Raw genomic sequence first — 23,315 nt, forward strand, 5'->3', positions numbered from 1 at the left:
AATATAGTACTCTATAATATAAATATGTAATAAATGTTAAATTACGCTATTAACAAAAACAATTACGATATGCAATGGTGGAAAGTAGCAACGTACACTTACTCAAGTTATGTAGGCCTACGTATATTTGTTATAACAATTTCCAGGTACTTGCCCATTTCTTAAGCACTTTTATGCTACATTATAGTTCTACTTCACCAGCATACATTACAGAGCAAAATATTGTACTTCTTAACCTACTACACACAATTATCCTACAGTGATAGTTAATAGTTAATTTAGAGATTAAAATGTATTATTTAATACATTTATTTAATTTATTTACTTTATTTACTACATTTTGAATGCAGGACTCTTATTTGTATTATTGTTTTTTAAGTAGTTTTATTTAAATTAAAGGACCAAAGTACTTCTTTCAAATGTTGACATATCATGTCATATTTTTTAATAGTGTTTAATATAAAATACTTTTAGAAAAAATACTTCTTTGCTTGAAGTATTTGAAAATACCTTACGTTTATTGTTGTGTTATAGTACGCAGATACCATTAGTTGTAAAGTTCAAAGCGTAAAGCTTGATGTTAAATATCAGAAACTATGTAGCTGCCTGCGCTGATCTCAGGTTCACCAGCATCAGTTGGACAACGCAGCTGCGTTCTCATTGGCCAGGGACGGCTTACGTAAGACCCTCTCTGAGCTGCTATTGGACAGATTCGCTGTCAGTTACCAGCTGAGGGAGAAAAAAAAAGGTGGAATGGACGCAGAGACACTCAGCATCTGTACCAAACGATGAAGGTTGAGTAAGATTTCACGGATTTTGCCTAAAAAATAAGGAAAAACAAGAGCGGACTGTCATCATGGTATGTTTACTAGGAATTTGAATCATGTTTTAATGCTGGTAAAATAGTGTGTTTGTCGCGCGACTTGGTGTATTTGCGTCTGACATTTCCTGTTAGAGACCGCTATGTAGCTGTTATAGCCTACAATAATTCCCCTGATTACAGTGAAGTGTCTGTGCTTAACAGTTAAACAGGATATGCATGCGCATGTATTTTAAGCTATAATTTAATATAATTTTAGAATATAATATATCGTATGAAAACATCCATCTATATTTCAGGAAAACTGTCTGTTTCCATTAAATTATATAAACGTTGCTCGTGTTTTATTTATATTTTTTTGTATTTATACATTTGCAGTATGGTTTTGTGAATCACGCCTTGGAGCTCCTCGTTTTAAGGAATTACGGCCCGGAAGTGTGGGAAGACATCAAGTGAGTTTCTGGATTGTGTGTTTATGTACTATTCGGCCCTGTTGGTATCATAGATTACACTGTGGCTAACCAGACCATAACAAGGATACAAGAGAGGGCTACTGTCAGCTGGGACAGACATTTGCCTTTACTGTAATGATTAACCTTCATCCTCTGCAGGCTCACACTGAAACTCAGATAAAGTTGGTAAATACTACATTTTAAAATCTGTCCAGTGGAAACTTTACTATTATTCAAGAGCTCCAGAAATTGTAGTTTGAAACATTTTGGTCAGAACATATTTGTTTGATAGTAAAAATAAGTATTACAATTATTATTGCATTCTTTCTTGAGGAAAATGTATGATCAGTAAAACGTACTCACAGGTATCCAAATTAGAAATACTCATTATGAAGAAAAATGGTCCCTGTCAGTGTTATATTGTATTATTATATAATTATTACTAATGCAATAACGTGTGAGTAACAGTTTAGTGTTGTAGCTGGTTGATGTGGAACTAATCCATTTGGCTATATACAATTTTGGATAGTTTAATCTATTGTAAAACAATGAATGATATTCTAGAAAATGGCGATTATGATTTGTATGTAAAAGAACAAATCTGCAAAGTACTATTTTCTAGCTGTCAAATAAATGTAGTGGCGTAAGAAGTACAATTGTTCCCTCTGAAAATGTGCAGTAGAAGTACAAAGCAAAATAGAAACAGCGGAGTAAAGTACAAGTACCTCGTAGCCAGTGTTTTATAAATACTCAGGTCATGAGTCGGAGCCCTGCCATCCCCCAGAAAAATGTAACTCGGCACTTAAATGAAGTCTCAAATGTATTCTTATTCATATGGAATTATTTATATTTAATTTATTAATTTAAAGGTTTATTTATACAAATTTGTATTCCTCAACATGAATCTCTAAAACATAAAGTTTTCAAAAGCTAAGAAAAACACAGTGGGTTTTAAATTTGTGTATTTATCACAAGAAGATGGAGAATGTTATCAACCCATTAAATTAATTAATAAATCCTTAAATTTATCTCAAAAATTAAAGATCACCAAATTAGGAGACACATTGTTTTCACTGGTCAGGGACTCAGACTGCTAAGAATACAATTCTGCTGGGAAAATTATGGATCCTTTATTCATTCTATATTTATCGGACGACGAGTAAACAAACAATAGCCACCAATGCAGAATGTAAACTCCCAGCAAGTTGATAAAAGCTCCAAATTCTCAAAAAAAAAGCCATGACCTCTATGTCCTCCATAGTAGCTACGGTCCTACTTCAACAGTTTTACTGCATTCTGCAAACCAATGTAGCTTCTGTATCATATAGCGAGAATGTGCAACCCTCCATTACAACGTACACACACACACATACTGCAGGATGAATGCCTTCCACTGTAATGTTAACATGTCACTTTTCAGCATGGTGAAATGTTTGGCTCAAACTGCCCTAGATGTGACCCTGCCTAAAAAAAGAAGAATTAGAAACAAACAACCGGCAGCAGCTGCCTTGTGTAAATGTTTTCAAAGTGGTCATTCTTCAGCAACCCCGCCCCCCCCAAAAAAAAAAAAAAAACTGGAACTCTCTTCATCATCTTTCTGTTATCTCTGCAAATGTAACCCATTGTTTTACGCACAATTTATCATGTTTGATCTCTTTTCAGACCTTTGATGAGCTGGATCATATACAAATAAACTCTTATTTTCTTTACAAAAGCTTTCAAGGATTGGTATGTTTGTTCAGCTGTTACATATTCTGATAAAATGGTGACTGCTGCTCAGGCCTGTAAATCATTCTTGTTTTCTCAGTTAAACAGTACTAATCAGAACCTCATTAAGTTTTCTGACAAACTGACAAACTGGGTTGTCAGATGTATAAATAGCAAAGAGCACTCTGAGCTTGGAGCTGCAGTAGATCTAAACCTGATTATCTGCACTTCAACAGTATGGCTTTAAAACCACGCACACGCTTAAAAGCAGTATGGGAACTGTAATATAAAATCAAGAGAACTCACACTGTCCGGCCACAAACAAGACAAATAAGTGGTTATTGTAGTATTCCTGTAACCAGAAGTCCCTCTGTGATTTAAGCAACAATAGAAACGCAATTCTAAAAAGGCAAAGCCATTAGTTGTCTACAATAACGGTTTATTTCTGCTTTGACATTTGCTCGTGATTGATGGCTTCACTTTGTTTTCAGGAAGGAGGCTCAGCTTGATATCGAGGGTCAGTTCCTCGTTAGAATCATATACGAAGATGGCAAAACGTACGATCTTGTTGCCGCTGCGAGTAAAGTTCTCAGTAAGTGACAGCGCGTTTCTTTCCAATTATGGAAATAGAAATGACACTATATGTGGTGTATTATAACATGTATCGTAAGCTGAGATCCTGATGAGATCCTGATGATCTGTATTTCAGAGATCGATGCCGGAGACATCTTACAGATGTTTGGAAAAATGTTTTTTGAATTTTGCCAAGAATCCGGATATGACACCATCCTGCGAGTGTTAGGATCAAATGTTCGTGAATTCCTGCAGGTAAGCTCTCTCCTCTTTGGAAAGCTGGATCGTAATACTAACAGGTTTGTAAAATTGCAATGTTTGAAGGGGCACATGAGCGTCTGTTTACTCCTCACCAGGAGTACTGCTCTGCCAACGTCTTCTGTGGCTCAGGAGTAGGAAATAACCCCGACGATGTCCTCAGGGTTTTCTCACTTTGGGTCTGAGACTTAGCATTTTTAACAGAAAGCCTGCGTTAAGAACTGGGGCTGTAAAATGTAAAAGGCACAAAAGGTCAAACGAAAGATGCTATTGTGTTGCATCATGGAAATGGTCCTTTTTGACCCATTCTCAGGACTAAAAGTCAGGATGTCCAAACCTCTACTGCTTCATTTTAAACTTTCATTTTTTAATCCCATACTTCTTTAATGATTCATGTTCAATATACAGCCTCGTCATCCAACTTATTATAACTCAGCCATGTTTTATTACCTGTGCTGTGATTGAATGTTGCATATTTCATCTAAACTTTCAGAATTTGGACGCTCTACATGACCACCTGGGTACCATCTATCCCGGGATGAGGGCTCCCTCGTTCCGCTGCACCGATGCAGAGAAGGGGAACAATTTGATTCTTCACTACTACTCAGAGAGAGAAGGCCTGCAAGACATTGTGATTGGCATCATTAAAACGGTCGCTCAGCAAATCCATGGGACAGAGATAGAGATGAAGGTCTGCTTTGCTGTTTTTGTTCCTTTTTTGTTTGTTGTGCAGCTCTGATGGCTCACTCTACCACTGATGATGAAGATGACTTCAGGTTTCCCCCGTTTCTCTGTTCATTTCTGGTTCAACATTCAATGAAGCCTTTTAGTCCCTTTAATGTATTGTGTCAGAATATGTGTGTTAGTGTCTCAGACTATAATTGAAGAATGTTGTTGAATGTGAAGATTCAACAACAGAGCTGCGCTGTGAGAAGTGCAGTTTCATTAGTGAGGTTTGTGGCTAATGTCTGTGAGTCAGAGGGTATTTTTAGATCTAAGTTGTAGAGTCTCTGGCTTGGGAGTCCTTCAGGAAGTTTGTTTCTTCCCCAGTTTTATTTTAACTTTGTCAAACTGTGGATGAATTTAAATTGGCCATCGACTCCACGTTTATTAGACTATTTATCCTGAGGAGAGATCCATTATTTTGATCTCGGCTCATTTACTCGACCACGCTAATCAGATTTAGTCTAAACTCGTATGAGTAACTCGATATCATAAACTGTCATTGGTATTTTTATTTGTTCGTTAATGTGCAGCCCACAAATCACAGCCTGTAATCTGTACCAATAACTGCAACATGTTATCCTCCTAAAACATCCCCTGTACTTTGGCTGAAGATTTCTCCTTGTTTCATAAGCGAGTGACATTTTCTCCCAGACCTAATCATATTGTACAGACAGGATCATATTTTTCAGCCATTGTGTGTGTAATGAAAGAACAGAAAATGGCAGACGCTCCAAATGTGACACCCAATTTCTGGAAGTATTAGCCACTGTTGCTGTGGCAACAGGGTGCAGAGACAGCAGCTTTCACGTCAGCGGGCCTTATGCCCATAAACCCACTGAATAATGTCATTTTACAATGTCTTCATTCTATAATGATAGACTTTAGGACATAATTAATGGAAAAGTATTAATGTTACTAATATTGCACGGGTGAAATATTTAATAAAAAATATTTTTATTGCCGTAACTATGTGCCACAATATAGGCATGTTTAATTTATTTTTAACTTTATTACGTCAGTTTTGCAACGCGAACATCAATATTCAATCTAACACTTAACTCCTTTCAATGCAGATGATCCAACCGAAAAGCGCAGAGTGCGACCACATCAAGTTTCTGATTGAGGAGAAAGACTCAGAGGAAGAAGCGTTCTACGAGGACCTGGACGGCTTCGAGGAGAACGGCACACAGGAGACTCGGATCAGCCCGTACACGTTTTGCAAGTCCTTCCCGTTCCACCTCATGTTCGACAAAGACCTGATGCTCACGCAGTGTGGGAACGCCATTTATCGAGTCCTGCCTCAGGTGTGGATTCACATCCAATTATGTAAAAGTCTCTTTTACATGCAGACAAACATTCAGCACTTGATCATATTTTAGATTCCCAGCCTGCAGCAGTAATGAATTGTATAGATAAAGCAATAACTTCTAATCTCACGTTACTACATTTGCACATTTTATTTTATTCTCCAGCTCCAGCCCGGCACCTGTATCCTCCCTTCAGTTTTTTCTTTGGTCCGTCCTCACATTGACTTCAGCTTTCATGGCATCCTTTCCCACATCAACACTGTCTTCGTTCTGCGAAGCAAGGTAGATATGCCGTATAGTTTCGTTCTTTGTCACAGCGTTGTTGGCCAATCACATCAATACTTGTCTTATATTACCATACTTTTACAGCACAAACAAAAGCACAAAAACAAGCTTAAATCAAAAGGATCAAAACAGGGTTTGATTGTACATGACAGAATATGTTTTTACTATATAAAGATATATATCTTATATATTAATAATATTAACGTACTGCACTTTGACTCTGGGTTTCATCGACACTGTTAATGATGATTTAATTGTTTACATGCAGAGACTACAGAGCATTAAAGAAACTGATATGAAGCATTTTATATTGCAGTTTCGTTCTATTGAGAAGCTTTTGGTGAGAAATCAAATGGAAACTTAGGAGGGAAAAGTACAATAAGAATAGAAAACAGTTCAATTTCCATACGTGTGTATTCACAGGACAGTAAATGTTTTGGTGTTAGAATAATAGTTGTAGTAGATTTTACTCCTCGTAAAGAGACCGTTACTCCTGGGATGCTACTTAAGCCACGATGCAAGTAAAGTTAATACATTTTCTTTACATACATAAGATCTGAACTAATTCTCCCCAGTGGAGGATGATGCATGTTACACTTCAGGCAAGATAAACAAAACATACAGATTTAAAAATAAAGAGTGAGCTGAACCGGTGCCCAGTTTTGAAGCAGATTTAGAGAAGAACATATAATGCAATATTCATAAGTGTGATGTAATCCTGACAGGAGGGCCTGCTGAATGTGGAGACTGTAGAGAACGAGGACGAGCTGACGGGGGTGGAGATCAGCTGTCTGAGATTGAAAGGACAGATGATTTACTTGCCAGAGGCGGAGAACATCCTTTTTCTTTGCTCACCCAGGTAAACCCACAGTCTGCCCTGACAGAAGCACAGACTGAATATACGCACAGCAAAAACACTGATTACCCACTGAATGGGAACACACCACTTTCTGGCAAAGACACGAGTCCTCAAATCCCAAATTCCAAGGTGTTCATTTATTTTGATGAATGCATTACTGTTCTCTGCATATACAAATAAAATCCCACTATATAGAGAAACCAGCATTATAAGATTTTACGTATACTGATAATAGGCAGGAAGGTTACAAGCAGGAAGGTAACCTACAAGTTCTCTTCTCTTAATACTTTTCATTCCCTTCTCGGTTTGTGATGTTCAGAAGAAACAAATGGCCTTTGGGCTGAAGACTTACATTATAAAACACAAAAAAAAACCTTTGCTTTAAAAAAGAAAAGGCTCAGTAATGACCTGAATCATCTGGGCACTGTAGTTTTTAGACGATGTTACTCAAACAGGAGTAAATAGTACATTTGTTGGGCTCTATTTTCAAGATGCGGATGAATATGTGAAAGCAAGCAGCGCAGTTTATGTGGGATTAACTCAAAAATAAACTACAGTGTCCTTGTTAACCATTTATATGTTTTTAAAGACAATTTAAGATTGCACTTGAGTGACAGAATTGGGGGACCGATTAGGAAGGGCTCAAACTCCAACAACACTCGATCCTACACTTCCCATAATGCAACTTGATAGCGTCTTCCGTTAGACCTTTCCTGCTTGTCAATCCACATCCCCAGTCTGTGCAAGCGTTCTGTTATACATTTCATTATTAGAAGACATTATGTTTGCACAGGACCAGCAGTACTCAAGTAAACTGATCTTGATGGCTCCACAAACAATTCCTGTCGGAGGAATTCATTGTTGGTTTTTAAAATCTTTTAAAAATATATACGTTTTTATATTTCAAATATTGTGTCCATGTAAATTGAATTGAAAATGGAAATAGAAACATTTTTCACTTTTGCGTGTGCTCAGGACGGGCAATGAGATTATGCATTTCATGCAGTTGCACAATCAAACCATTAACTAGTTAGCTCAAATTTATTTTGCTTTCATGCTTTCATAAACAAAACCTGTGTCAGTACTAAGAGCTGGTAATTACATTCGTTCTTCTGTTGTGACCTCCATTAGCCTCTGTGGCGCTCGTATAACAGACATTTCAAATAAAATATCGGACGCAGGAGAGCAGGGTTCAAGAGATCTTGTCCTCACAGATCGAAGACACTTTGCAGAGGACAAGATCAGTGTTTTCACAAAAGGTTGCTGCCTGGGTTAGGAAAAAGAAAAAAGGGTCTGAAACATAAAAGCATGTGTGACCTGACCAGATACAACTCATACAACAGCGTCCGACCCTTAACATCTGGAGACAGTAAGCTCGGCCCTGAAAGGACGATGGTGATGTCATTGCTCATCGTCTTCTGTTTAATTTACGATGATTCAGTAGATGTAGTTTTCCTTCTACCCACAGACACAAATCAGACCTCTTCTGCCATTTTGCTCCGATAATAATCCTCTAACACCGGTGGAGTCTCTCACCGTCTTCTCCTTTCTCTGTTTCTCTAGTGTCATGAACCTGGATGATCTCACCCGAAGGGGGCTTTACCTGAGCGACATCCCTCTACATGACGCCACACGTGACCTGGTGCTGCTGGGTGAGCAGTTTCGTGAGGAGTACAAGCTGACCCAGGAGCTGGAAATCTTGACAGATCGTCTGCAGCACACACTCCGGGCCCTGGAGGACGAGAAGAAAAAGACAGACAGGTTAGACTATGCTGCTAGATATGTACTTTACACCACTCAAACTATGGCATTTATATAATTGGTAATATGCATGGTATGTTAAATGTGAGCCCTTCGAGCCCAGTGGTTCTCAACCTTTTTGGTTTGTGACCCTTTAAAACAACACATGTCGACTTGAGAAGCGTCGTCTAAGTGAGCTGTTAAAGCAAAGACATATTTGTATCTTCTCAAATAGTTTAATTTAAACCTTTTTAGAGGAGTAATGAGGTCAAACTACCTAGAATGATGAAATATAAAGATCATAGTGTTATGTACCAGAAATATTTATCCTAATTTGTTAATTATGTAGTAATCCATTACATTTATATTATGATCCCATGCAGTGTAAATTGTGTATTACAGTCATGATTATGTGAAATCTTATACCAAAGCTTTGTCATTAACTGTTGGTTGTGAGTCAAACTCACTACAATAACATTGCTGTCATTCTTCCATCATCTTCTTTTGTTGGAAAAATAAGTGTCAAAGATTGTCCCGGTCCCTGTTTTAGGGCGATAAAGTAGTACCCTCTTCAAGTATTCCCTTTTAAGGACGGACATGAGAACACAGATACAGCAGGACACTAACAGGTGTCACTTCCGTACAGTTGTGTTGAGTTTACGTGACGGTAGGACCACCTACTGTCAGAATCTATTGTTATTCCCAAATTGATATTTGCTTAAGCTACTTTTCAGTCCCTGTTAGGGTGAAGACAGTTTTGACTCAGGCTTTCAGAGAAAGGCCTGTCATAGTAATTTGGCACAGCAGTGAATGGCAGCTGGAGAGGAGCACTGAGGTGCAGCTTGGTCTTTAATAAGCCCGCTGTAGAAGCCCTATCTTCTTAAAGGAAAAGACTTTCACTCCTGGATCCCTGTATTATTATTCTCGCCATTCTCCGGTCTAAAATTGCCTTGGGCCTCGAACATTGATTAGAATTCATGGCTCCTCTAAATATTTAAGAGAACTGCTGCTGCACCGTGTTTTCCCTTCTAAAGCTTGAAAGCATTCGGTTTTCTGATAATGAAAACATACATTCATGCTGCTGTTGCTGCTGTTCAGACGTGTACCTTACTAAGAGCAAAACACCGTACGCCCGTGTGTAGATTGTTAAAAAAAAGATGTTACAGATGAATATGTATCGTCTCTTCTCTTGGGTAAATATACTCCTGTTTCCATGTATGGATTTGTGTGTGGTGACCGTTATCTGTTCTGTATGTGTCATGTGTCCACATATTATGATGCATCATGGAAGGTATTCTGCTGTTAACAGGCAGCCATGATCTAAGCAGTTACCATAGAAACACCACCCTCCCATCTGAGAGCAGCTTGTATAGCGAAATGGCCAAAAGGTGGTGAGAGAGCAAATAAAACGCTGATCCAAAAGGATGAACTTCAGTCTGGCAGCCCTTATTCTGCTGCTGGAATACACCATAAAACTGCACTTTCGCTCAAAATGATAATTTCTCTTCAGTCCCGTTCAGACTGCTCTATTCCGTTCTGCCACCATCTGTTGCCAACGAGCTGCGACACAAACGGCCGGTGCCTGCGAAACGCTACGACAACTTGACCATCCTCTTCAGTGGCATTGTAGGATTCAACGCCTTCTGCAGCAAGCACGCCTCGGCCGAGGGAGCCATCAAGATAGTCAACCTGCTCAATGATGTTTACACACGTTTTGACATCTTGACAGACTCTCGGAACAACCCTTATGTATACAAGGTCGGAAGAAAGAATGTTTTGCCATGACAGTATATCATGCATGTGTGTACATTTCCTGCAGTGAAAGGAATAAGAAGAGAATGATCCATGCAGCAAAGTGATAATAACCAAAGTGTACAGAAACCTGTAAACCAGTGAAGCACTGAAGTGAAGAATAATGTTACGCAATAACACACATCCAAGTCAGTAAGAGTATTTATATCAGTTGACTTGAGTTTTTCACCGTAAGAAGAGTAGCACTAACTTCTAAATACAGTATAGTTTTACAGAGGCACTGCGTCATTTTATAGGCCTCGTGCTGCAGATTTACACTCAAGGCTTTCAGACAAGAATGCACTTTAAGAAGTCAAACAGACCTCGGCACTTCCAGGAGATCGGCTTCAGGCACTGGGTCACCAAAATAAGTAATATTTACTCTACACGCTGAATGTCTAGGTGGTCCTGGGGTTTTAGCAGGGCTCAAAGAGGCCCCGAATGTCTTGAAGCTGATGTAAGTGTTTAAGTGTTTATTTCAGGGTGTTTCAGTTTATTTCTAGCTGCACAGTGCATAAAAAAAAACCTTTGTAGCACAGGAGGAACATATGATTTGAGATGCAATAAAAGTAAAGCAAATTCCAAATAGGTTATGAAAAACATTCACATGAAAGAATGACAACATGTTTGTGTTTATACAGGTGGAAACGGTGGGTGATAAGTACATGACAGTGAGCGGCCTACCAGAGCCGTGCACGCACCACGCCAAGTCAATCTGCCACCTCGCTCTTGATATGTTGGAGATTGCTGGACAAGTCAAGGTGGATGATCAACCAGTTCAGGTGAGATACCATTTTTAGGTTTCAGGAATGTTTTCTGTATTTTATGGCTAAATTCTGTACGATAAACGGTCAAATACTAAATATTTGTATGTATTGTACACATGCTAATCTACACTTAGCACACACCAAATTAGTTTTATATATATAATATATTTATATTTATATAATATATTATTATATATTGTTTTTCAAAATAACATTGTAGAGTGACATAATATTGGCCACAAAATTTGCACAAAAACGCCTTTTTAGGTTGGCAGATGGTTTGTGTGCGCACATAAATGCCAATAAGCAATATTTAAATATTTAGTGTATACTGTATCTCTTTGACATGATTCTCAGACTGTTTTCCTTCACACATTTTATCATTTAGCTGTTTGTTTTTAGCAATGCATCTGTTATCTTGGCACATGGAGCTGAGTTTTTATTGCTCTGAAAATTCATATATTAAAACACTGAGTGTCAGTAGTGATGAACACTGCTCACTGAAATTCAACCTAATAAGATCAACACTTTACCCTTCAAGGATTCTTTTGATTGATTTTAGCAAAATTTGTATCTGTACATTTGGACATGTTTCCACGCTGAAGTAATGCACAGTGAAGAATTGGATAACAAACGGCAGACTTTTGTTTAACCGCATGTTGGAGATTGTTATTGTATCAATGACTGTTGAGACTTAACTTTGGAAAATCATGTCTGGTTAACAAAAGGCTGTTTATTTCTGGACATGGCACTGGCAGAACAGGAGTGCGGTTTAGTAGCAGAAACAGACTCAAATCATCTCACGATCCTGTCTAAAAATAGATTCTCATTTGTCTCCAACACTCAGCGTGTTCATGCGCTGAAGACAACAGGCACTGAAGTGCAGACAACTTCTAGTGTAAATATTTGTCTGTAAATTGCCTGGGGCTACTTTTGGAATTGCTAGTTTTTTTGCAAATCTAAAATAATATATATATAGTTTTGTGCATGGAGTGATTTCTGGCAAAGTAACCCTTATATCCACCCACCAAATGTTGCACATTTTCACTTGATAGCTTGAAGAATTTGTGCCAACTAACTAAGAGCAGTATTAAGACGGATAGTTGCTGGACTGCTTGAGTTAACATTTAATTGTATTAAAATGCTAGGATACTTATTCTCACCCTCAAACTGTGCAAATATGTAGTTTTGAAGACGATAAATCAGGCGTGCCATGTGCTGCTTTAACCTGCCCGCAGATCAGTGCTCTTATCATATGATAAATATTTAAGCTTGGTTTTGCCAGTATTTGACAAGAAATAGGGATATCTTTGTCATATATATTTACTTTGGTTAAATTATATCTGACATTGTTATTGGATTGTATTAAGAGTCTCCTTTTTCATTCTCCTTTCTCTCCAGATTACTATTGGGATCCACACAGGAGAAGTGGTGACTGGGGTGATTGGCCAGAGGATGCCCAGATTTTGCCTTTTTGGAAATACGGTCAACCTCACAAGTCGTACAGAAACTACCGGTGAAAAGGGAAAAATAAACGTCTCAGAATACACTTACCGGTAAGTAGCAGTACCTCCTTGTTTCATATCAGTGGCATATTGTCACCTGGTTTTTTTAATCGTATAAAGTTATGTTTGGATTTTATCACTGGCCGTAGAGATGTGATGTGGGTCTGAAGTTGTTGAAGCTGAAAATGTTATCATAGAGTGAAAATAAGAATCTCCCAGGACCATACGAGTGATTTGTGATGGCGTTGATGTTTTTTTCCAGGTGTTTGCAGTCGGCAGAGAACGCTGACCCTCAGTTTAATTTGGAGTATCGGGGCCCCATCATCATGAAAGGAAAGAAGGAACCAATGAAGGTGTGGTTTCTGTCCAGGAAGCCCACCGACACAGAGGAGTCCACCACAGATAGTTAAACAACTGAGATTCAACACTAAAACACCACGAGTGTCATCTAACAGAAGCTTCAGTGTGGTACTGTGTAGTCAAAAAAAAAGTCTTTAAAAATGACACACACTTTGAGGCAGGGATGAGATGGATCAGGTGACATATATTATCTTTCCACAGACACACAGATATTTTTAATATGATGAACCTGTACCGCTGCTTTCCTTGCTCCTTTCTTCTTGACCATGATCTGTTGTGACCTCACTATATTTTCTTTAGCATAGACACAATAGAGAAGTGTTCATGAATAGTAGAGGTTAGTTATGATCACGTTTGATACATTTTTGGACAAAATATTCTCACATTGTTATTGTATATACAAATCACTAAAAGGTTTTGATAAGCAAACCATTTTCCATCTATCTTAAACATTTTAGCTGCTAATTTTGTCCTATACTGTATTTGTTCTGTGTTGAGAATTTAAAGTATTCAATCCCAATAGATAATGAGTAATAACAAAAAATATATATATACTGTAGCTTGATATCATGTTTGTGCCAAAACACTCGTGTCACTATTTGAGGGACACATTTTTTGTTCATCGGCTGTGAGAGTTTTACACTGAATATGTTACAATGGCATCAAAACCATTCAAATAAATAAGAATTTAAATATTATAGCTGTTGTATTTATAGAGATATATATCACATGTTCACCAGTTCTTTGGCACAGAAGCTACTGTGCTAATTAGTCATATATTATGATGTCACAAGTGATACATGTTGAGCCGTTAGTAAATCTGTATCATTGTGTATCGATCATTGATAATTAAAAATAACTATACACAACTTTATTTGATATATAAGTACTGTTTTCAGTTCTGCTAAACATTGTCGAGATAGTCTTAATGATCTACATATTTATTGTTAACATCGTGTTATTAGGTGGGTTTTTTTTCATAAAGTAAACTTTATTATGGGTGAAACTACTGTTTGTGCCTCTATGAGTTCAACTTTGTGCTTTATGTGTTGGAATAATCTCACATGAGTAAATGTACCTCTCCTTTTCCACTCTATAATTACAAAGTCATTATTATATATATTATTAAACTTCACATAATGTCCTTGCAAGGAATCCTTTCCAACCATTGCAGCTTCCTGTGTAATAAACAACAGGTGCCTCTTGTTGTGTACGAGTGCATTTTATTGCTTGTACTGTACGACACGTAACTAATAAAATAGTCTGAGACATGTTTATTACTTGACCGCCTTTGTACATCACACGCTTTGCCATCCACCTGCTCATTGTGGCTCTAATAAAGACTTAACTTTACAGATGAACAGAGAAAGTAATGCATGCTCTTTACTTTCACTGAAGGCAGTGCTGTAACCCAAATCAGAGACATCTGTGCATGGCTCTAATAAACAGTGGATTATTTTGTAAAGAGCGCTCTCTGGTGGCCAGTCAGAATATTACAATGCTCGGGACAAAACATCCATGAATTTGAAGCCTCCATCATGTCACTGTGCATTTTTAACACACAACATCAGCTGCTTCATGTTACACATTTATTCATTTATTTATTGTTAAAGAAATGAGCAGAAAAAAATTATTAGTGTGTCAATGCAAATTAAATCCCATGTTACAGATCTAGAAGTGATTTATTAGTTGATTTATACTTTTATTTTTAATTAAAATGAATAATTTAAATCTGAAAAGTAACTAGTAAAGTAACTAAAGCCGTCAAAAATGTAGTGGAGTAGAAGTTTAAAGTAGCATTAAATGGAAATAATGTAGTAAAGTAAAGTACCTCAATATTGTAACTAATGCTAACTATCTGCTTGTCCAGTTTGTTCTTCTCATGTAGTTTATTAGCATAGCATAGCAATTTCTCTGCAAGATAATTCAACCTCGACAAGAATTCAACTTCGACATACCGTAGTTCTCACTGTATTTATAGAATACCTAAATATTCCCCTCGCTATCTGGATGAGAAATTGTTGGGTCTGTTGAATATCATAAAATGTTTTTAATCCGTTTCTCAAGTTGTGCCTCTGTTTCAAAGATGGCGGCTCGCTGGCTGCCTGGAAAGTAAATGACGCAGAAACTAACTATTAGCGGCTGGGGAAGAAACTTGAACTACAAGCAGCAAAAGATCCCAATTTTTTTTTAAAAAGGTAAGGAGACAACAAGGAGTCAAAAGAAGAGTTAATTAGACTGAACATCATCAGGGTGAATGAATGCTGTTCTGTGTGGGCTGGATGGATAAATTAAATGATTGTTTGCTAAAGTTAGCCAGAACAACTTTGCTGATTACAGCTTTGTTAAGCCAGTCATTAACTATTGTCATAAATTACACCTCTGTGTTTCCTGCCATAGTGAATGGAAATATCAGCTTTGATAAAGGTGATAATTTGTGGTGTTAGCTATAGAATGTATTATTTGTCTGTTTTTTGTGTTTTCTGTCCCTATGAGGCAGTCTTTCTCAAAGAGTAGGTCCGCGGACCACTGGTGGTCTGCGAGCGACCGCTAGTGGTCCGTGAGTATATTGGTAAAATGTCACATTTTAAATGAATATATTAGAAGTTTAAAGTGTTTCTCAAACTGTTTAAAAATGACTAGTATAGACTAAAGCACTACTACTTTTAAAATGACCAGGTCCATGTGATCTACCTGTATTAAAAGTGCTGCGACGGGAGGGTGTGTGACTGTAGGTGTGTGTGGGAGAGAAACAGAGCGGAGGAGGGAATGTGAAAAATTTCAGGCGACGCAGGGTTCCGTTGGGGGAATATATATGTATATATATATATATATATATACATATATATTTAGAAGTACGCGATCTACCCGCACTACACTGTTGGGCACCCCTAAACCAGAGTGTAGCATAGAAGTAGCTATGTAGGTTCGTTTTACGATCTTACGTCATAAATCATCTGCACGGTCAATTTGAGCGGTCAACTGGCAAGATGGATCGATGGCTCAAGACATCGATCCATAAAAGAACTAAAAGAACATTAAATCAAAAATCTGACATGAAGGTGCATCGTCCTGATGCAGGTGATTCAGCCGCAGCAACAAGTCATTTTGTGTGCGTTACTGAGTCCCAGGAGAGCGGTTCGCCGTCCAACCACCACCCGACTGAAAGCTGTGAAACTCGGCTTGAACGCGGAAAGTCCAGCGCTAAAGTGAAGAGAAAATATCACAGCGACTACATCAAATTTGGATTTTTTTTTTGGACTGGAGATGAAGAGGATCCCAATCCACACTGTGTTTTGTGCTACGAGTCGTTGGCGAACGAGGCTATGAAACCCGCCAAACTCAATCGACATTTTGAGAGTAAACACAAGGATTATTTTGGGAAACCTTCAGGATTTTTTGAGAGAAAACGTGATGAATTTAAGAAACACATGACGAAGGCGCCCTCACAGTTTGCATTTTGCGTATCTCTCAGTAGTAACGATCTTGCTGTGGGTAGATTGCGGCTCTGTACGGACATAAACTCAGCAATAAATGTAGTCTACGTTTCATATGATGTGTAAATTCTTTCAGCATTCACCGTTTAAATCGCATATGAACAAAATGCTTGTAGAATCCATAGTTGTATTTGTATTGTTGATTTAATGTGTGAAGGAGCGATATAGAGAAGGTCACATAAAGCTCATTATTAGGCTGTCATTTGTAATATATTGTTGGAGTGGTAAGCAGGCTTATTGTTTTATTGGGAGTTAGGTGGTCCGTCAGTGTTTTTTTATTGGTTAAGTGGTCCTTGGTCTGAAAAAGTTTGAGAAACACTGCTATAAGGCATAGGTCAATATCAGGCGGACCCAGACACCGAGCTATATGGACCCGGAACTATAATCAATAAATTATATAGTTCTCAATTTTGACAGGGCACTTCTATTTTAACTGGCGCAGCTTCACTTCGCTCTGTTTAGGGCGGGGCTTTGCTCCCGACACACACAAAAACGAGCGCATGCACCTACAGTCAGAAACAGAGCGGAGGAAAGGAGAGGAGTGAACTAAAGAAATCACGCCACTGGTTGTATGATAATAAACAATAGCACAGCTGAGATATTGTTTTATATAGTTTATATGCTTTCAAACAAAAAGTTTTATATTATATTCTTTACGACAACTGAGCCAATTACATCTGCTGATGAAGATTTGTTTAAAAGTTAAAACGTTGGAAAAAGATAAGAGTTTCTAATTTAATCTAGTTAGTTTTTTGTTAAGATACTAAAATAATTAAATATTTAAAACAATTAAGTATTAAGTATTAAGTATTACAATTAGAATACCATGAAGAATCCAGCATCCTGTGTGATAATGATGATGATATGAATAAATAACAGCAATGATAACATGACTGTTTCATTGCACCGATTTATATTGATATGCACATTGCATTGATGTTTAACGTGTAAGTTATATTTCACTTGTTTCTTCATAACTGTGTCAAACTCATTTGACAGATATAAATTAAAGAGAAAAGAAATTAGCGGAGAAACTTAATGTACACATAATACGAGGGGTTCTGAATAATCTGATGAGTAACTAACACCAAAGAAGAAGAATGAACCATGGAGGTCATCTTTTCAGTGGATTTGGAGAATCTATGCTAAGTACCACTGAAGCTGTCAGAATCATAAATCCTTTATTAGTCCTATAACGGGGACATTTATTTTGAAAAGCTTTTGTTTTTTTGGCCCTACTCTACATACCTGGTTATATAATGCTGTAAGGTATATACTGTATATATAAGTCTATGAGAAAAATGACCTTACTTGATTTATAACCTAACCTAAACATTTCATGAGTTTATGGTCTCAATTGTTAGTTTCAACACTTCTTCAATACAGCATCATGTTCATTTAGTAAATTATGGTCATATTTAGAGTAAAATGACGATAAAGTAGGGTATGTTTTAGGGTGTGGTTACCTCGAGTTAGCATATAATTAGCTACCCACATTATTCTGTATGTGGTAATTAGCATATCCACTACACATGAGCTGGTCTTGGATGCCACTGTATGACGTATCAAGAAGTCTACACTCCAGCAACCCCAGCCAAATTCATTGCCCCATTATTGAGTTACGTTTGCCAAACACATCGGTTAGTCCTCAACCTTCAAGCTTTTTCTCTCGTAAGATCAGAAATTAAACATACCATTTGAAAATACAAGCAAGTACAATAAAATGTTGTCCAAGTATCAAACCCAAGCATCCAAACCGGGTTATGTTAGAATAAATCACTCTGATTTATACTTGCAACACTAGGTCTCTTAATTTGCCGTCTAGCTACAGCTGATTATAAACTAAGTTGATGCAGTTTATATTGCTGCTCTTAATAATATAAAATGTGATGTGCAGTTTACAACAAAATCTCAAACCAGACACCAAATCAAATTGATTGGATTTGGTCTAGGTGGCACAAATTGTGAAAACACATCTGTTCCATAAATCATATTCTTATAAGACTCTACTTTATGAACAAACAAAGATAATTAGGGAAGTCTGAAGGAAAATAACTGTAACAAGTTATTTATTCATTTAATAAATCAGTATGTGGCTTCCTGCAGGCAAAAATCTCTATCTTCACTTCTGTTTGTGACAAATAAATATTGACCGCAAAAACAATCCAGCAATCAAACTTGTGGCACTGAGGTGAGATAAAAACGGCTTCCGTTACGGTGTTGAAGGGATCCTGAAGGGATGCGGTGTTAGCTGTGATTCATATATGATGTTGGAGCCAGCTGGGGGACATCTGCCACTGCTTGAGGAATATTTAAAGCAATGGGAGCACAGTCACATGAGACACAAACTGTATAAAAGGTTGTTGTGCGTCTCTGAAAATCATTAGATTTGATCTCAAAATGACTTGTTTGGAAAAGTGACTTGGTTTTAAATACTGATCTCTCTGAGTCACTGCGCTCAGGAGAACAAGGTCATCTTCCTGCTCCATAGGTAGGCTAGTTATTTAGCCACCCTGCTGTATGTTAGTTAATTAACTTTCCCGCTGACCTCCCTGAATAATGACTGCTACGGGCATGAAAAAATTAAAAAATCATTGACATCTACAGTGCAGTCCAATTACTTGGAAAGTTACATTTAATCAAACTTCAAATGACACTGACTAATTTAAGATAAGGCTGGGAACATGATATCCGGATATCTACAACACAGGTAAAGGGTTTAGTAAGTTATGAGTTCATTTAACTCACAGAGATTATTTAAGACTCATTAAAGAAAACAAACCAGACTATATCAGAACGTGTTGGACACATGTTATGGATTTGCCCTGACGTGAGGAGGTTATGGAGAGATGCAACAGATTGGTCAATGGTGTTTGTTTTTTGTTTGATGTCTTTGTATTTCAAGGAAATCTTAATCGTTTATGGTGTTAAACGTCTCAAATGTAATTGATTACCTGTCACCAATGTTAAGCTTGTCAAGTCATACATCCTCGGAAAACAATTAGAGACAATAAACATTTTATTTACATTAGTCTGGAGGGTATTTTATTTTGAAAAATGAAATAAAGTGCATACCATAAACTGGAATAATTACATTTACATTATGTATTATTATTTTTTTCCAACACAACAGAATTTCTGTCAAATGTTGTATTTGTACTATGTTGTTTATCCTGTACATACGACATCTATGCCGCTACGTCCTGGGAGAGTCCTCCTCAGTTGCTCTCCTGAGGTTTCTTCCATTTTTCCCCCTTTAATTAGTGGGGTTTCTTTTAGGAAGTTTTTCCTTGTGCGATGCGAGGGTCTAAGGACAGAGGGTGTCGTATTCTGTACAGTCTGTAAAGCACACTGAGACAAATGTATAATTTGTGATATTGGGCTATACAAATACATTTGATTTGATTTGATTTGATTTGATGTAATAATTAAACTATATGTCTGCACTTTATTGTGTGTTGTGTCATGCCTGCCCCATGTTGCAAAAGCTTATCATTGCATGGCTGTAAACTACACTGTTTTTTTTATTTTTAACTTTTACAGGTAAGTTTTGTGTAAAGCTCTTTTGTGTTTGTCAGGAAGGCCTGGCCTGTTCGGACTGCTCAGTAAATAAAAATCAACTCTGAAATGTTACCTGGAGCCTAACCAGGAATAACTGTAAACATACTCAATAAAATCTTAAAAGGAATCTTAAAACAAGTGGGCAACTAGTGTAGGGATGCTTAAAACAGAGTAATATGTTCTTCAAGCACGATATAATTGAATTACCACATGTTGTAATGTTGCATGTACTGTTAAAGCTGATACGAGGATATAATTGTGTTAAACATTAGCTTCAACAGATTAATTAAGTGTGTCTCAAACTTGCGTGGCAATTACATCACTGCATAGTAGAAAGGTCTTTTGTTAGATAAGAGGAAGATTCATTGAGTTGGAATTAAAGATCAGGCAAAGGTCTGTTGGTTGACATAGTAAGATGTGAGGAAACTGAGATAAGAAATATAGTTGTGCATGTTTTATTTTTGCTGTTTCACCTGTCTGCCCATTTAAGAGAACAACTTTTTTTGTTGTTGTTGTTGTTGTTTTTACTTATTTAGATTGTAGTTGTAGACTGTTGAACCAAATAGACCAAATACAGGATACAGAATATTCTCAAACTCTCAAGATTTTCTCATTTTGCACAAGCTTAGTTTAGTTTATCTTCATGACACGCAATGAGTTTGTTTAATATTAACTTCAAATATCAAAGGTCTCGTTTATACTTTGTGGGAAGATTAAGGTCAAAGATATCATTTGAAACGTGTTATCAACCCCACTGATCATCAGTACAAAGCAATTACATCTAGTGCAGTAATATTTTGGCTAAGATAAGATAAGAGGTTTGACTAAATAAATGTAGTGGACAAATTGTATTCACATATGGTTTAATATGTTTGTTTTAGTTGTTTTTATTTTGTTTCAGCTGGATGTACAGGAACCAAAAAAATAGACTAATTAAAAAAATATATACATTTGTTTTATTTGCTGCATGCTTAGTTGCTGCAGTTCTGCACTGAGGACCAATAAACACCCTTTGCAAACAGTTGTATAGGTAAAACAGGATGTCAACCAATATTCTGTTACTAAAAGTATGGTGTCATATGGTATGGTTTATTGGGTATGGCATGGTTCTGTTTGTGGCATTGCCCCTAACAGCTCTGGATGTTGCCTTAAGAATATGAGCTTTAAACGGCCACATCAGCAGAGATTAGATGTCGAGATAAGAGGGCGTGTGGTTTAAAAGGAGTGGCAAGACTTTGAGTAAGTTACTCCACGCTGCAGTCGTCCAGCTCACACTCACAGCCACCATGACCTTCAACGGAAGCTGGAAAATTGACCGCAATGAGAACTATGAGAAATTCATGGAAAAAATGGGTGAGTGATTTCAACCTGAGCTGATAAAATGCTATAGCCTGAGTAGCATCTGTTTATTAGTATAAAGAAAAAGAAAAATCACAGCATGTCTCATTACCATGTCTACTCTCTGTGTAATAAGATAATATATATGAGACCATAATATATTCAGGGTCTGATAACAGTTGATAAAGCACATGTTGAAATGTAATAGATGTTTCTGAGTCAAATTGTCAGTGATGCAGCAAACTGATAATCATGCAAATGTTTTATCTGATAACATTTACAAGCTTTTAAAAAGAAATGGGTGCAGTCAAGTCATGAGTTTATTGTCTTTAAACGCTTAAATAGAAGATCAAATATTGGAGCTTAAGTCTCAAGCAAAAAACACTTGATCTACTGAACATGTGTGTGATTTGGCTTTTGTACGTACTTACCCTCAGGTACACAATCAAAGGAACTACATGTGCTTGAAAAGTGATTAAATCCTGACAAACATCCTCTGATTGTTCAGAGCATTTTGAACATCTTTAAATGTGTACGTTGATAGGAGTTAACATGGTGAAGAGGAAGCTGGCTTCTCACGACAGCCTCAAGATAACCATCGAACAAACTGGAGACAAGTTCAACGTCAAGGAGAACAGCAATTTCCGCAACCTGGAAATAGACTTCACCCTGGGGGTCACCTTCGAGTACAGCCTGGCAGATGGAACCGAACTTTCAGTAAGAACAACTGGCATCTTAGTGGTTGCACCTTTTTCCATATTTACACAGAAACTGATCTTTACAAGAAAGGACTCAAGTTTATCTCCAATTATCTCATTTTTAGTAATTTAGTGTAATCATTTGCACCTGAGTTTTGAGTCCTAACTACTTTGAGATAAACTGGTTATTTCAACCACGAAAGACTTTGAACTTTTGAGCTGTAAGGCTCAAGGCTTTTGACTTTTATTGTGGTAACCCTTGTTACCTGGTAACCCAGCCATAAAACTGTCAACCTTGTTCCCATATAGTATTATATATTATACGTTATGAATAAGTTTCATGTGTCACCCCGCAGGGCTCCTGGAACATGGAGGGAGACATGTTGAAGGGGCTCTTCACCAGAAAGGACAACGGAAAGTTACTGACAGCAACCAGAATCGTCCAAGGAGATGAACTCATACAGGTGGGGTGAATGTTTACTATCTATGCAAATTAGGGCACAAATCCACATTTTATCTGAAACACTTTGATAGCCTTTAAAGACGGTGCTGAGATTAAGTTTAATTGTGATACATGTTGTACACTATATTGTTACAATATACTGTAATATAATTTAGATACACATACAGCAGTAAAAATCTAATATCTCTATTGTATACCTATTATATATACGTTATGGATAAGGACCTCAATTCACTATTAGTCAGAGTGAACCCTCTTGATAATTCAGCCATAAATGCAGAAACTAGGAAGTTGTATAATAACCGTAACATAATCTTTTGTCCTCAGAGCTACAACTATGAAGGTGTGGACGCAAAGAGGATTTTCAAGAAGTGTTAGACAAATCTGATCAACACAACTTTACAGGGAGATGTTTGATGTCAGGGTTACATACAGTATTGTGTTGAATTATCAACTCCTTACACCAACATAAACTGTAAAATGTGCACTACTTGTGACTCCCATAAAGTATATGAAACATATTTGAATTGCACATGTTTTTGATACTTGTGGTAATAAAGCCATACTGTAACAGCCTGTCTGCTGTGGTTTCTTTTATGCTTTAATGT

General features: G+C 37.2%; 2 protein-coding genes across 2 annotated transcripts; both read left to right on the plus strand.

The window, feature by feature from the left end:
• The first annotated feature begins 734 nt into the window (after positions 1-734).
• gucy1b1 (guanylate cyclase 1 soluble subunit beta 1) lies at positions 735-14,430 on the plus strand. Its single transcript, XM_029432941.1, has 13 exons — positions 735-859; positions 1,199-1,272; positions 3,471-3,571; positions 3,689-3,807; positions 4,304-4,501; positions 5,610-5,840; positions 6,009-6,125; positions 6,854-6,987; positions 8,551-8,748; positions 10,248-10,485; positions 11,160-11,300; positions 12,687-12,841; positions 13,053-14,430. The coding sequence occupies exons 1-13, from the start codon at positions 857-859 to the stop codon at positions 13,198-13,200; spliced, it is 1,857 nt and encodes a 618-aa protein (XP_029288801.1). The 5' UTR covers positions 735-856; the 3' UTR covers positions 13,201-14,430.
• A 6,914-nt stretch (positions 14,431-21,344) lies between these two features.
• Positions 21,345-23,283, plus strand: fabp2 (fatty acid binding protein 2, intestinal). The gene is made up of 4 exons (XM_029436480.1): positions 21,345-21,561; positions 22,091-22,263; positions 22,601-22,708; positions 23,035-23,283. Exons 1-4 carry the CDS (start codon positions 21,495-21,497, stop codon positions 23,083-23,085), a joined length of 399 nt encoding a protein of 132 aa, XP_029292340.1. The 5' UTR covers positions 21,345-21,494; the 3' UTR covers positions 23,086-23,283.
• The last annotated feature ends 32 nt before the right edge of the window (positions 23,284-23,315 follow it).

This window comes from Cottoperca gobio, chromosome 1 (assembly GCF_900634415.1).
Source record: "Cottoperca gobio chromosome 1, fCotGob3.1, whole genome shotgun sequence".
Classification (NCBI taxonomy): domain Eukaryota; kingdom Metazoa; phylum Chordata; class Actinopteri; order Perciformes; family Bovichtidae; genus Cottoperca; species Cottoperca gobio.

Bases quoted from the DNA above. Each gene is read 5' to 3' on its own strand.
- gucy1b1 (XM_029432941.1), top strand. The intron at 6,126-6,853 runs GTAGATATGCCG...TAATCCTGACAG, and splicing joins TCTTCGTTCTGCGAAGCAAG to GAGGGCCTGCTGAATGTGGA. The intron at 11,301-12,686 runs GTGAGATACCAT...CTTTCTCTCCAG, and splicing joins TGGATGATCAACCAGTTCAG to ATTACTATTGGGATCCACAC.
- fabp2 (XM_029436480.1), top strand. From the start codon at position 21,495: ATGACCTTCAACGGAAGCTGGAAAATTGACCGCAATGAGAACTATGAG. The intron at 21,562-22,090 runs GTGAGTGATTTC...GTACGTTGATAG, and splicing joins GAAATTCATGGAAAAAATGG to GAGTTAACATGGTGAAGAGG. The intron at 22,264-22,600 runs GTAAGAACAACT...GTCACCCCGCAG, and splicing joins CAGATGGAACCGAACTTTCA to GGCTCCTGGAACATGGAGGG.